Source organism: Podarcis gaigeae (assembly GCF_964106915.1).
Source record: "Podarcis gaigeae genome assembly, chromosome: 15".
NCBI classification, from domain to species: Eukaryota; Metazoa; Chordata; class Lepidosauria; order Squamata; family Lacertidae; genus Podarcis; species Podarcis gaigeae.
Window position 1 is genome coordinate 20,956,867 of NC_139692.1, and position 15,469 is coordinate 20,972,335.

General features: G+C 46.0%; 1 protein-coding gene across 1 annotated transcript; it reads left to right on the forward strand.

Moving 5' to 3' along the window:
- Positions 1–145: 145 nt before the first annotated feature.
- LOC310832384 (inactive serine protease PAMR1-like) lies at positions 146–8,795 on the forward strand. Its single transcript, XM_083714165.1, has 6 exons — positions 146–450; positions 2,201–2,335; positions 5,046–5,213; positions 5,737–5,940; positions 7,070–7,139; positions 8,651–8,795. Exons 1-5 carry the CDS (start codon positions 384–386, stop codon positions 7,081–7,083), a joined length of 588 nt encoding a protein of 195 aa, XP_083570291.1. The 5' UTR covers positions 146–383; the 3' UTR covers positions 7,084–7,139; positions 8,651–8,795.
- The last annotated feature ends 6,674 nt before the right edge of the window (positions 8,796–15,469 follow it).

Consider the following 15,469-nt stretch of genomic DNA (forward strand, 5'->3'; position numbering starts at 1 on the left):
GGAAAGCATCTATGTTTGGTGCTCCTGTGTGAGATTCCAGGTTTGTGTGAGATATAAGGTTTTCGGAAGAGAGAGAGAAAATAATCGCTCTTGCTGCTGTGGGATTATCTGTGGCATGGAGAGGCAGGGAGGGTTTGTGGAGGGATTTGTGGAAGCTTCCTAACCTCCCCCTGTGCTGCACAGTATCTTGGAAAAAAAGAAGCGAGGGTGATTTTCTCTGCAGTTTGAATGGATCTGGGCTGCTGCAAGGCCCTCTGGCGATCAGTTCAACTTTGCCATGCCCACAGGGGCAGGTGAAAAAACCTATTCCCCAAATTCCACCTCTCCCTTTGAAGCCACTGAAAAGCTGTCCCCTGGCGGGGTGCCAGCCCTGCTATACCACCATGGCGCTGATAATTCTCTTCTTCCTCCTTTCCTTCTGCGAGTTCCTCTCGGGCGAGGAGTTGGAAGGTAAGTCACAGGGAGCCAAGGTACAAGGTAAGGGCTGAGCATCCTCCTTCTTGGTATTGGAAGCTTCATCCACGCTAAAGTAGCTCTTTGGGTTAAGAGGCACTGATTTCTGGGTCAGCGGCTGCTGAAGGAGTGGCGAGTCTTACAAGTCAGGTGCGCAAATAAAGTTTCCAACTCATGGTGCATAGTTAAATGATCCAGGTAGCCCCTGGTTTATATTTCACTCTGCCAGAAACTAGTTGGCTTGCCTTGGACAAACTACAATCTATCTGAGCCTCAGTTACACATCTGTAAAATGGGGGAAAGAATACTGACCTTTTTATTGTAGTTCAAGGGGAAGATGATGATAAAAGTTTACACACACAAAAACCTGCTATATAGCAAATTTTTAAAAAGGAGACAAAATACTGACACACTTTTATAGGGTGGCTAGGTTTGCAGTCTTATCTGATTACTTGGGAGCAAGCCTCATTGAACTCTGGGACATGGATAGGCTTGTCCTATAAAAAGGGATTATCAAGATAATAACTTAATTGCTCTGCATGTTTTGATGCTAAAAGCCATTGTTGTTTATTGTGCTGTGTAATTCCAGGAATTTAAACTAAGATTAAATAGTTCACAAGTTTGAAATCTGAAAAATTTGAAACTTTAATTTTTTCTGATGTCAAGTTGAAATCTTGACAGATTTTTTCTTTCGTTTTAAAGACCTCTTGGCCAAACTTCAAGGCAGCCTTCTTAAATCTAGTGCCCTCCAGGTGTTTTGGACGACAATTCCCATCAGCCTCTGCCAGCATTGTTGTGGGGCACCTTGCAGACTCTGAAGTAGGAAAGTAGCAAACTCCCATTTAAACAGATAAATAAATGAAATGTTATGACACTAAATAAAAAAATTCCTTCCAGTAGCACCTTAGAGACCTAAGTCTCTAAGTTTGTTATTGGTATGAGCTTTTGTGTGCATGCACACTTCTTCAGACACTGACACTTAGTATGTACACTACCTAGTTTTATTTCTGTCACTTAAATGCTGGGGTTTACCAAATGTAACGTTTTCATTCAGTTATACCAATCTGGCTGACAGAAAGAGGCCACGATCCTAACCTCACCTAGGAGTCAGCTCCATTGCATTCAGTAGGATTTCCTTCTGAATAGACATGGTTGGGGCTACAATTTAGAGCTCTGCATTTCATAAATTTTTACAGTGGTACCTCTGGTTACGTACTTAATTCGTTCCGGAGGTGCGTTCTTAACCTGAAACTGTTCTTAACCTGAAGCTTTAGCTAATGAGGCCTTCTGCTGCTGCTGCGCCGCTGCTGCACAATTTCTGTTCTCATCCTGAAGCAAAGTTCTTAACCCAAGGTAATATTTCTGGGTTAGCGGAGTCTGTAACCTGAAGTGTATGTAACCTGAGGTACCACTGTATAACAATCACATACAGTCATACCTTGGGTTACAGACGCTTCAGGTTGAGTTTTTTTGGGTTACGGACCGCCGAAACCCGGAAGTACCGGAACGGGTTACTTCCGGGTTTCGGCGGTCGCAGATGCGCTAAATCGCGCTTTGCACATGCGCAGAAATGCTGAATCGCAACCCACGCGTGCGCAGACACACCACTGCAGGTTGCAAACGTGCATCCCGCACAGATTACATTCACAACCCAAGCGTCCACTGTACTATAATTTATTTTTAGGATATAACAAATTATTACACTTTGGGTTGTTGTTGTTGTTTTTTAAAAATCTTCTTTTTCCAGAAAACCCGGACACTTACTGGTCTGGAACTGCCCCCATCTGCATGGGAGGCTGTAAAGGAAAGCACAAAGAACTGAAGAAAAGCACGTGTGGGAATGGAAGCTGCTGCTGGTTGGGGTACAAATCATTTTGCCGGGGTATGTGCAAATCCAGAATACGAAGATTCAAATCCCAATTACGCTGCAAGCTGCAACTAGGGGTGTAGTGGTCTAGGGTCATGACAGGTCAAAAGCCATTACTAATTCTGCCACAGGGTCCCTGTCGCCAATATCCTGAAAGGGGAGGGGGGTTTTTAGCCACTGAGAATAATTCTTCTCATCCTTGATGCTGATTGGAACCAATCAGAGTGAAAGGAGGTGAATCAGCCATTGAGGATTGGCTCCTAGGGTCAGTCTGGAGAAGGCACTCAGGAAGAACAACGAGGAGTTCTGTATGTTCCAAAGCTCTATGGGGCCCTGGTCTTTTTGTCCCCCCCCCCTAAAATATTTAGGGGGTCACCCTCCATATTTTCTGCAAGTTGGGGGGAAGTGGGGGCAGGGGGAACACACATTTAGGAATACCCAAGTGCTGAAAAGAGAATGGTGTGCAATGGAACATCATGGAAAACAAAATTTTAAGTCACTTTAAAATAAGATGTTGTAGGACTCAAATTCATTTGCCCACGTAGGTGCATAGAAATCTAGCTGAAAGCACATCGGATATCTGAACTGATTGTTGCATTGCATCCCTAGTTGTTGTATAAGTCTAAGATTATTGTATAATTATAAGATTATACAACCTTCTAAGATCATACAATAGTTTTGGAGAGCGTGTGGGTCATGAAGGGACCCTGTACTTCTGAATTTGCCATGGCATTACTGGATGCAACTAACCCCTCCCCCCCCCCCCAAGATAAAAAATGTAGCAATATCATTTGTAGCTGATGAGGAATGTGGGGTTGTGGGTTTTTTTAGGATTTTTATTTTAGATTTTTTATTTGGGATTTTATTTAGCACACGCACCTCCTGCAATCACATGTCATCCCCGCTCTTGGAAACGATTGTGTTGTTAATGAGGGCAAAACAGAATGGAGATTGTAAAGCGTTTAGCTAATCGTATAGTAGTAACTGGGAGGGGAAAGGGGCGACGTGGAGGATTTAAAGAGGATTAAACTTCTCTTTTTTAAAAAGGATTACTCAGGTTCACGGTGGAGGAGAGGCTGATAAGGCAGGCTGTCATCCTAGTTAAACAGAACTTCCGTGTGACTAGATAGTCTACCTTGATATACAGGTGGGACAAACTCAAGGGAAAGAGTTTGTCCCACCTGGTGGATGAAGCTCCCAGAGACGCCTGGTTAGCCTTGGTTGCGAGCAGAATGCTAGACCAGGTGGGCCTTTGCTCTGATCCAGTGGGACAATACTTCAGCAGCAGTATTGGAAGCAGGGCCCAATGTTTGGGGTGGAGGGATGCTTTGCGGGGTACATGAACTGAAAATGGAATGAGGCCAACTGAAATTCAGACTCTGAGGATTGTGTAAGAGTTTCAGCACCAGAAACCAGAAAAATCACATATTTTCTGCAGTATGATTTGTTCTCATGATGGCATCTGGGGAGTTACACTTAATCTTCAGTACTGGATATGCCTGCAAACGTTTTGGGGCAGGCATACCACCTCATTTCCAACCAGTGCATGTCCCATAACTTCCTGCTAAATCCTGTTTTGGACCGCAGACGTTTTGCGTTTGTTTTGATTTTGTAGAATAATAATAATAATAATAATAATAATAATAATAATAATAATAAACTTATTATTTATACCCCGCCCATTTGGCTGGGTTTCCCCAGCCACTCTGGGCGGCTTCCAACAAAACATTAAAATACAATAACCTATTAAACGTTAAAAGCTTCCCTAAACAGGGCTGCCTTCAGATGTCTTCTAAAAGTTTGGTAGTTCTTTTTCTCTTTGACATCTGGTGGGAGGCCCATTCCACAGGGTGGGTGCCACTACCGAGAAGGCCCTCTGCCTGGTTCCCTGTAACTTGGTTTCTCGCAGCAAGGGAACCGCCAGAAGGCCCTCGGTGCTGGACCTCAGCATCCGGACAGAATGATGGTGGTGGAGACGCTCCTTCAGGTATACTGGACCAAGGCTGTTTAGGGCTTTAAAGGTCAGCACCAACACTTTGAATTGTGCTCAGAAACGTACTGGGAGCCAGTGTAGGTCTTTCAAGACCAGTGTTATATGGTCTCGGCAGCCGCTCCCAGTCACCAGTCTAGCTGCCGCATTCTGGATTAGTTGTAGTTTCCGGGTCACCTTCAAAGGTAGCCCCACATAGAGCGCATTGCAGTAGTCCAAGTGAGAGATAACTAGAGCATGCACCACTCTGGCGAGACAATCTGTGGGCAGGTAGGGTCTAAGCCTGCGTACCAGATGGAGCTGATAAACCGCTGCCCTGGACACGGATTTGAGCTGTGCCTCCATGGACAGCTATGAATCCAAAATGACCCCCAGGCTGTGCACCTGGTCCTTCAGGGGCACAGTTACCCCATTCAGGAGCAGGGAGTCCTCCACACCCGCCTGTCTCCTGTCCCCCCAAAACAGTACTTCTGTCTTGTCAGGATTCAACCTCAATCTGTTAGCCGCCATCCTCCAACCGTCCTGCCAGCATTACACTGCTGTGCAAAAGTGTCCCTCTCAAAGGCGAAAGGAGGAAACATAGCTGAATGGGCAGTCGAGCAGAATGGCATGCAGACGGTCCGTTATAAACCCACTGCTAAAGCACAATTCTTGTGTCAACGGCATGTTGCGGAACACAGTTGCCACAAAGCAACCACCTGAAGGGTCCCTGTGTGTGTCTTTTTTCTTTCACAGTGAACTGCGGACGACCAGAAACAGAGTTCAATTCGGTGGTCTATGGGAATGACTGGTGGGTTGGGTCTGTGGTGCGCTACAGCTGCCGGCCTGGGTACCTGCTGGTGGGGGATCCTGCTAGTGCCTGCCAATCGAGTGGCCGCTGGACCCCCAAACCTACTTGCCTCAGTAAGTATAATTGTATGTCTTTCATGCATGTATCCAGAGCTTTTTTTTTCCAGTGCGAACTTGCTGCAACTCAGTTCTGGCACCTCTCAGGTAGGCACCATTGCCAATCTTTTTCTTTTTAAAAAAAGTTTTTATTTATACTTTTCATGTTTATACATTTCATTAGTTTTACAATCAATATAACATTTCAAAATTTGACTTCCTTCCCCCCCTTTTTGCTGTTCCTTAAATTTATTTTTAATATCTTCTGCATATCCAAATTCATTTAACTTGCTCATTTAATTATCTACTATAGATATACACTGCAAATATATACTGGAGGTTATTACAATAATCCTGCCAATGTTCTTATCTGTTTACAGTTTATTTGTAAATATTCAATAAACCATTTCCATTCTTTTATTTAAAAAGGTCATTATCTTGATTTCTTATTTTTCCGGTAAGTTTCGCCATTTCTGCATATTCTTGAACGAGTCATTCTGGCGTCATGCCTGCTTTTATTGCTTTCTGTCTTTCTGCGAAGGGATCTGCCTCCGGGGTCGGATTGAGATAAACGAGCGAGACATCGATGGGAGCTGCTCCTCCACCTGTCCCCATAAGGTGTACCCAGGGGCCTTTCTCAATCATGGCTGCATCAAGATCTCCTCCTGCGTCACTAAACAATCTGGCTGGACCCGATGGTTCTCTCGCTGTGACTTTTGTGAGTGCGATTGCTACGTCCCCTGCGGTGAGTACACACCCTCCGAGTGCCCCTGTTTTCGAGGGACACTCCTGGATTTACAGAAGCCGTCCCAGTTTCTGATTTCATCCCAGAATGTCTCGCTTTTCCTTAGGATGTCCCATTTTTATTGGAGAAATTTTGGAGGGGATGAGGGCATCTGATTAGCTGGTGTGGAAAGTAGGATGCTGTGTAAGATGGAACTTTGCTCTGATCCTGCCAGGGTACTTAGGATATTAGAGGTAAAACACAGGTGGCGCTGTGGTCTGAACCACTGAGCCGCTTGGGCCTGCCAATTGGAAGGTTGGTGGTTCAAATCCCCACAACGGAGTGAGCTCCCGCTGCTCTGCCCCAGCTCCTGCCAACCTAGCAATTTGAAAGCACGCCAGTGTAGGTAGATAAATAGGTACCACTGTGACGGGAAGGTAAACGGCGTTTCTGTGCGCTCTGGCTTCTGTCACGGTGTTCTGTTGCACCAGAAGCGGTTTAGTCATGCTGGCCACATGACTCGGAAAGCTGTCTGTGGATAAACGCCTGAAACGAAATGAGTGCCACAACCCCATAGTCGCCTTTGACTGGACTTAACCATCCAGGGGTCCTTTACCTTTACTTAGGATACTCTCAGTTTCTGGTCTTACCATTAAACAGGGTCAAGCAGCTCCCTCAGGTGGGGGGAATAAGGATAGGGAACAGCTGTCTCTGGTATGTGGCCTATTCTGTGCCCCTTAAGACAGCCTTGTATCCTCAAGGTGAGGTGAAAAATATTGACCAGTGCTGCAGTAAGATTCAGCTATCAGTCTAGTTGGCTTTGTAGCACGGAGTCCAAGGGCTGCCATCTTGTCCTTTTTTTTAACCTCAGGCTGCCAAATACCTTGGGCTAGCCCCAGATGTTCTTAACCATCACACAGGCTTTCCAAGGAATCCCGGGAACTGAAGTTCTAGGAGGGCAATAGGAATCTCTCTCAGAAGAGTCTCCTCAGCAAAGTATGCTTTCCTAGCATCCTTTGGGGGGAAAGTGGTACAAAGCTGATATGAGCTTGTGGAGTAGATGGGGGCCCTGGTATTCACCACAGGGGGTCCCCAGTAGTTGTACTGGTGAGAACCCGAAGGCTGCCACCCAATTTCTTCTCTTCCACAGCTTCCTCAGGATAAAAAACCCAACCCCCTGTGGAGGGGCTGCTCTGCGCGCTGCAACACCTGACTTTTATGTAAGTTTCAGGCACCCTTCACACCTAGAGGTGTGACATTTAATCTATTTAACTTATTTAATCTATTTAACTTGCCTTAGCAAGTCATTCGCCTCACACAGGAGGGAAGACCTCATCCAAGAGGTGCCTGCTGCAAGGTGGGGGGAGGGGTGAGACGCCCTTGGCCCTCTCTGTGTTGTTGGACTCAAACTCCCATCAGGCCTTGCAACTGGCGTGACCAATGGTGGGGAATGATGGGAGCTGGAGTCCAGCGATACTTGCAGGGCCACAGGTTCCCCATATGGTGGCTGCTTGCACACCCTGTAAAATAGACAGCCAATGGTGGTGCAGTGGTTAGGGTGTTGGACTAGGACCTGGGAGACCAGAGTTCAATTTTCCACTCAGCCATGAAGCTCACTGGGTGAAGCTCACTGGGTGATCTTGGGCCAGTCACTACCTCTCAGCCCAACTGCGTCCCGGGTTGTTGTGGGGATTAAATGAGGAATGGGAGAACTATGAGTTCCATGGGGGGAAAGGTGGGATATAAATGCAACAAAGAAATAAATAAAATGTGCACGTGCTTATTTATCTGTAAAAAAAAAAATTGAAACGTTGAAAAAAGTTATTATAATCTGACGTAAGAGATACAGTCTTCCCCACTATGATGAAAGAGATTGCAGTGAGGCGACCTGTGTGCTTGTTCAATGCAACTATTGATGGGCCCCTGCCTGGTCTATTTCCCAACTTTGTCTTTTAACCCCAACTTGGACCAGAGAGCCCTTCAAACAGAGCAGGTAGGGGGAACCTGTGGCCTCCCAGAGGTTGCTGAACTACAACTCCCAGCATCACCCACCATAGACCAGGCTTGTGTTGGAATCTGCGTTCGGCCAAGCTGATAAAGCTCATCTTCCGGAATCGCCCTCCCGACGAATAATTAGCGACCTGAACCTTTGATGAGGCCTCAGGCACATTCCATTCAGCAGAGAATCCAAAACAGCACGCAGAAGTGATGATATTTATAGCTACATGCTATGCTTTATTTCTTACTACGCAGACAGCAAAGAAACATCCTCTCTCTATGAAAGCAGAGAGCAACTGAACAAAGGAACAAGAAACCAGTAACATCACATCCGTCTCCCTTCTCCCGTGAGACCTCCAACAGCCTGGACTGTCTCTGGAATGTAAACAGAGCCTTGTGACTCTAAGCAGCTGCTCAGTGGCAAAACAGAAACTAACAGCTTGCTAGGGTTGATGGCGGCTGTAGTCCAGCAATATCTTGGGGGCTACAGGTTCCCCACTCCTGAAACAGAGGATGTCTCCACATAAAAGGCTGTCCTCTATAAATCAGGACACAGGTTTACCCAGATTCCCCATCCCTGCTACAAAAGCACCATTGAAAATCTCTTATTTATTCAAAATGACTAATTCATTTGTATGCAGATTTATATGACTGATGAATGCATTCATGTTCTGTTGTCTAATTAGCTAAGGTTTCCTTCATACGCCAATGGAATCTTTCCTATTGATTTCAGCAGGTCTCAAGCAACCCTTGTTTTCTCAGGGATGTGGCTCACTGATGAAATAATCCCCGCTGGATTCATCTCCTCTTCCTAACCAGTTTCTGGAATAGCGACTGGAAATTTTTTAATTGTGTGCAAATAAACCTGTTGCAAAGAACGCATGCGTTCTGACTCTCCCTGTAAGCAGCCATGTTCTTTTAGGGTGGGGAGGTTCCCAGAGGACTGGAATCCTTATAGTTGTCAAGACACACAGGTTGGTGGCAGGACACCTGCTTGACATGCAGAAGTCTCCAGAATTGATCCCTGGCAAGGCCGGTTCAATACCACCTGGTAGCAATACTGAGAGAGAACCTCACTCTGAGACCTTGGAGCGCTGGCAAGTGGTGTTATTTGAGACTGGTGGAGTGGAAGGCAGGGACATAGCCCTCAAATGTCCTGATTAAAATGGGACATCCCATGGGGGGGGGGCTGTGCTCTCGTGCAAGAGCACAGTGCCCCAAAATGTGCAAGAGCGCAGCCCTGAAAGTCGCACTTTTTTTCAGGGCCGCAATCTCACAAGAGAGCACGGCACCCAAAAGCACATGCGAGCTTGGCCCCAGAAGATGTTTCCGTGTGTGTGTGTGTGTGTGTGTGTGTGTATCTGTTTTACAATTTCAAATACCCATTTTACATCCTTAAGACATCAATGACCTCCCTTCTTCTCTTTCCATGATTCATTTTACATACCTTAAATGCCTGCATATTTTACAAAAACTATACCAATCAGTATTCCATTATTGCACCCATCAAAACTTATTTACACTGATTAATTTATCTTAATGCTGTCAGCGTAATAATAATAATAATAATAATAATAATAATAATAATAATTTTTATTTATATCCCGCCCTCCCCAGCCAAGGCCGGGCTCAGAGCGGCTTACAAGCAACAACAAAAAACAAGTTTTCACACAATTATTTCCCATATACCCATGTACCTTGGTTTACAACCATAATCCATTCCGGAGGTCCAGTTGTAAACCAAAACAGGTTGTAACCCAAGACGCGCTTTTGCCAGTAGGGCCTCCCCCCAAAAATTGGTTGTAATCCAAAAAAGGAACACACACTTCCGGGTTTGACATGGTTGTAATCCAATAGGGTTGTAATCCAAAGCGGTTGCAAACCAAGGTACACTGTATTCAATAAACGTTTTCCAATCTCCTTTAAATGTATGTTCTTCTTGCTCTCTTGTTCTATATGTTAAGTCTGCAAGCTGCATATATTCTGTCAACTTAAATTGCCATTTTTCTTTGGTTGAGACCTCACTCGTTTTCCATTTTTGGGTTAACAACGCGCATCCCAGTTTTCCGCCAGCGTTTTCACACAATTATTTCCCATATACCCATGTACCTTGGTTTACAACCATAATCCGTTCCGGAGGTCCAGTTGTAAACCAAAACATGTTGTAACCCAAGGCGCACTTTCGCCAATGGGGCCTCCCCCCAAAATTGGTTGTAATCCAAAAAAAAACCCCAAAAGGGATACACACTTCCGGGTTTGACGTGGTTGTAATCCAATAGGGTTGTAATCCAAAGCGGTTGCAAACCAAGGTACACTGTATTCAATAAACGTTTTCCAATCTCCTTTAAACGTATGTTCTTCTTTTTCTCTTATTCTATATGTTAAGTCTGCAAGCTGCACATATTCTGTCAATCTAAGTTGCCATTCTTCTTTGGTTGGGACCTCGCTCATTTTCCATTTTTGGGTTAACAACGCGCATCCCAGTTTTCTGCTGGGACATATTGAAGGATATGTATAGAAGCCAACTCTAGGTAGAACCAGAGAGTCATTGACTGGGGGAGCTAAGTAAGTCTAGTTTTGTCCCCCATCTTCCTCCTCTCTGGAGAGTTCTACAAGGGCAACGCTGAGGAGAAAGCCACTTCCGGCCTGCCCAGGAGGTGGGGTTGCGGGCTTCACGCCCACCCCCACATGAGCGGGGCTGGTTTCAGGGGAATCCTGGCGCGTCTTCCCCCCCCCCAGCCAGCCAATCAGCTGGCTGGGGGGGGCGTGGCCTGCCCTATTTAGGGTCGGTGCAGAGGGGGCTCGCCCTCTTTTCACCGGCTAGCCCCCATGTTTTCCCACCCTCCCTCCCTTTGGGTAGGCTTTAGGTAGGTCTTTGACTTTGCTATGGACTTCGGTCTGTCGCTGCAAGGGGCATGGTAGGAATTTTTCCCAATTGGCAATTTACAGCCATTTGGTTTTTTGCCTACCTCGTAGCAACTCGTCACAACTCCTCGGCATTGGCGGTTAGGCATTGGTAAGAAGGGGTTAAGAGGATGTGGGGGGGGAGGAACGCCATCACCTCCCCCCAGTGAACGAAGGGTGGTCCGATAAAGGACTCCGGGGGGCGTGGCCCTGTCCGAAGCCTATGGAGGTGTGGGCCAAAGGCACCCCCCCGAACGGTGACCCGGGGGAGCTCCTAGGTGACGTGACTCAGCAGGAGACTCCCCTTCTATGGTGTTAACCTTTCCCGTGTCTCCAGCAAATGGGCAGGAGCCAGATAGTCAATAGGACCAATGCCTAAGCCAATGTCTCTCATTCCTGAATTCAATAAAGTTGTGGCCCAATTCGCCCATTTAACCTTAAATTATGGTGTCTCGTGTCTTTATTTATCCTGGTGGGGGGCGGGAACTCACCACGCAACAAAGCTGACCAGAAATGCCATTTCCTGGATTAGTTGTAAATAGGAAAGCAGATGGGTTTTTAGAGGGAGGGACTCCTGGAGGAGGACAGACTGAGGTTGGTGGATTAGTGTTCCTTTTTGCCCTAAAGGCCTTCACTGACTTGGCGATCCATATCTACTGGGGAGGGAAATAAAGGGGCCAACAGGCATGTGGGTCCATACAGAACAGCTTTATAGGGTCTCTTTCTCTGTTCCTCGGGTTCTTTCTCTCTCTCTCTCTCTCTCTCTCTCTCTCTCTCTCTCTGATACAATTTATTAATTTTATGAGATCAAAAAACAACAACCCAATAAAAAAATCACAATCAAAATCATACATCTTAATTGACTTTTCTCCCCCTCTCCCTCCTGGTTCCATTTTTTTATACTTATTTATGCACATCCAGAGAATCTTAGACTCTTACCTATTCAATTTTAAAACCTTATACATATTATTACAAGTGACCTTTAAAAGTTTAACTAATGTACAAAACCAATACACAAAGCTTGCTGCTTATGCCTGAACATTTCTCCCTTTTTTAAGGAAGGGGGGCGGGGAGAAATTGTCTGGTGTGTCCAGTATAGTTCATTACAGTGGAACCTCAGGTTAAGTACTTAATTCGTTCCGGAGGTCCGTACTTAACCTGAAACTGTTCTTAACCTGAAGCACCACTTTAGCTAATGGGGCCTCCTGCTGCTGCTGCATTGCCGGACCACGATTTCTGTTCTCATCCTGAAGCAAAGTTCTTAACCTGAAGCACTATTTCTGGGTTAGCGGAGTCTGTAACCTGAAGCGTATGTAACCTGAAGCGTATGTAACCCGAGGTACCACTGTGGTTTGTTTTGCCAATCTCCTTCATCTTCTTTGGCGGTAGCTTCTTCCTCCTATAGGGATGGGCTAGTGTTGGCCTGGTGTCTGTTCTCAGATGCAAAGTCTTTTGCATGGTAAATCCATTAAGTTCTGTACCATCCAGGATCATTGCTTCAATTTTATTAACCAAAGTCATTTCCAACATTTTCCTCAAATCTTTATATATCACTGCCCAGGCTTCCTTAATAATTTTACATTGCCACCACATATGGCAGCCTCTCACACCCTTTACTCGCCCTTCCTGCTTCATCTCCATCAAAGCTTTCAGATCAATTCACACAGGGTATCATTTTTTTTATCTTGGGCCAAGTCATAGCCTCCCATATCAGTTCACATGAGGTATCATTTTTGTTATAAACCAGGTTTCCTCAACCTCGGCCTTCCAGATGTTTTTGGCCTACAACTCCTATGATCCTCAGCCGACAGGACCAGTGGTCAGAGATGATGGGAATTGTAGTCTCGAAACATCTGGAGGGCCGAGGTTGAGGTAGCCTGTTATAGACCAATCTTCCTCTCCCTTGTATTTTCCTCAAACCTTGCACCTCAGACTTTCCTACCTTAAAAGTTTGTGCATTCACCTCTGACAGCCTCTGACAGTAATTTAGTATTTCCCCAAATTTGAGAAGCTGCCTTAATCGCAGTTGAGTGCATAGGTCTCACCTTCTTCATTAAAAAGACTTGATAAACTTCTCAGCTTGCTTTAGCATCTCAAAGTGTCCGTGGCAAAAACCAAACAAAACCCTGCAATGTGGAAAAATCTTTCTCCTCCTTCTATGTGTTCTGCATTGTATAATGATGCCTTTTCTCCCTGCCGCCAGCTGCCTGCAGTCTGGCTGGTGACAAGAGGGATCTGGGGAAGATGGGAGCAGATCCTCCTTCCAAGGTTAACCGGGAGAGAGAGAGAGGATAAAAGCAGAGGATGAAAGAGGGGGAAAAACGCTGGGTTTTCAATGCAAATGTTCTCAGTGCAGCAGTACTGCCCAGAGCTTCCCTTCCCTCCAGGAGAGAGCGGAGGCCCAGAGAGACACACCAAGGACAGGCTGAGAATGCAAAGCCAGGCAGCTTCCTCAAACTGCATTTTCTCTTCACCTCTCCCAATGCTGCAGACATGTCTTCCTTGCCTAAACAGACTTCTTGGTGGGATGTGCTGCTGACTGACCTCAAGGCAAAGGGCCTCTTAGGTGGGTGAGGAATTTTGTGGAGCATTTAAGGGGCAGGTGGACACCTCAAGTTGGAGGACCTTAACCCTGCCAAGAAAACACAGCCCTATAACCTGGCAATCCTCCACTGCATGCTACTACAATGGTACCTCGGGTTACATACGCTTCAGGTTACAGACTCCAGTAACCAAGAAATAATGCTTCAGGTTAAGAACTTTGCTTCAGGATGAGAACAGAAATCGTGCTCCGGTGGCACGGCAGCAGCAGGAGGCCCCATTAGCTTAAGTGGTGCTTCAGGTTAAGAATAGTTTCAGGTTAAGTACGGACCTCCGGAACGAATTAAGTTCTTAACCCGAGGTACCACTGTACTGATCCAGGGTTATCTCTGCCCATCTGCACACCTTCTACATTTCCCAAAGTGCCCCCAGGTCTTTCTGGGTGCCTAATGGATTTGGCAGAAATCAGATTGAATGGGGAGATCTATGCCACTGGGTAGCATTTCAATTTTGGAGAAGAATTTAATGTTAAGATTTTCTTTAGACCCGGGATGTGTGTGTTAATGAACGGGCAGTAATTGAAGGGGGATTTAATTGATTTGGAATGGGATCCACTGAGAAATTAATTAGGGGTTAATGAATCAAAGAGGAACCGATTTGGAGTGATTCAGGAGGAGTGAAAATTAACTGAAGAATTTATCTGGGATGATCTGGATGAGAAATTAGTAGGCTTGTGGCTTTTGACACTTAAATTCTAAATTTTGCATCTATCCATAGAAATTGATATATGCAGATTTGAATCTTTTAAACTTACCCAGCAATGCCCCTGCCCAGGTCCTAAAAGTAGGCAGCTGGTTTGGTTACATACATACATACATACATACCGTATTTTTTGCCCTATAGGATGCACTTTTTCCCCTCCAAAAATGAAGGGGAAATGTGTGTGCGTCCTATGGGGCGAATGCAGGCTTTCGCTGAAGCCTGGAGAGCGAGAGGGGTTGGTGCACACCGACCCCTCTCACTCTCCAGGCAGCTATCCATAAGCCGTGGGAGAGCTGCGCGAAGTCGCGCAGCTCTCCCACCACTTTGCGGAGAGCTGCCTGGACCCAGAAGCCTGGGGGACGCTGAGATCAGCGCCCCCCAGGCTTCGAGCTTCGTGCAGCTCTCCCACCGCTTGCGGAGAACTGCCTGTTCTGGGGGCTGGGGTCGGGGGAAGCTCGGGCTTCCCCCGCCCCAGCCCCGCAGCTGGGGGGGAAATAATTTCCCCCCCCTTATTTCCCCCCAAAAAACTAGGTGCCTCCTATGAGCCGGTGCACCCTATGGGACGAAAAATGCGGTATATCATTTTATTTGTAGGCCACCTTTGCATAGTTAACAAAGCACTCCAGGCGGCTTACAACATGAAAAAAACCATACTTACAAATATAACAAAAGTAGTCACAAACAATAGATGAAACACATCAAAAAGTACACAGCCAAATGGAACAATTGCCACATAAATCACAATAGGATCTAAAAATAAAGATACAAAAAAAATTTAATATCAATAACAACAATAAAATGCCCCTAAACAATAACCCAACGATCTGTTGGAGGGTATGTAAAGTCAGTGACAAGAGTATATGGAGAAGCTGAAATCTCCCAATGGATTTTTGAAATTCCCATTTCGGATGCCAGATTTGTGTCCATTTAATCCGCCTCTGTGTGTGTGTTTGTGCATGTACAGAGAGACAACCTGTCTGTCCTATGTAGAATACAGAAGGGTGGTGTCAAGGAACAAGGGTGGGAGAGGAGACCTAGAGGAAGCTGTAGAGGCACCACTGGGGGCCGGATGTGAAAAGATATGGCAGATCCAGCCTCCAAGGAGTGGACCATAAGTCTTACTGCTACTGTGGCAGTAGCGGCGGCAGCAGGGGATGCATTCCTTGGCGGCCAGATCTGCTGCCCCTACTAAAAAATCAGAGAGCTTAAACAAATATCTTTGGCCCCATCCACCATTGGTGCACATCCCCCAGAAAGTTGCCCCTGAGGGAATGCATTCCTCAGGATGAGAAACGCTCCCCATCCTTGCGCTGCCTAATTGTAGGTCAGGCCTCACATTAGGGCT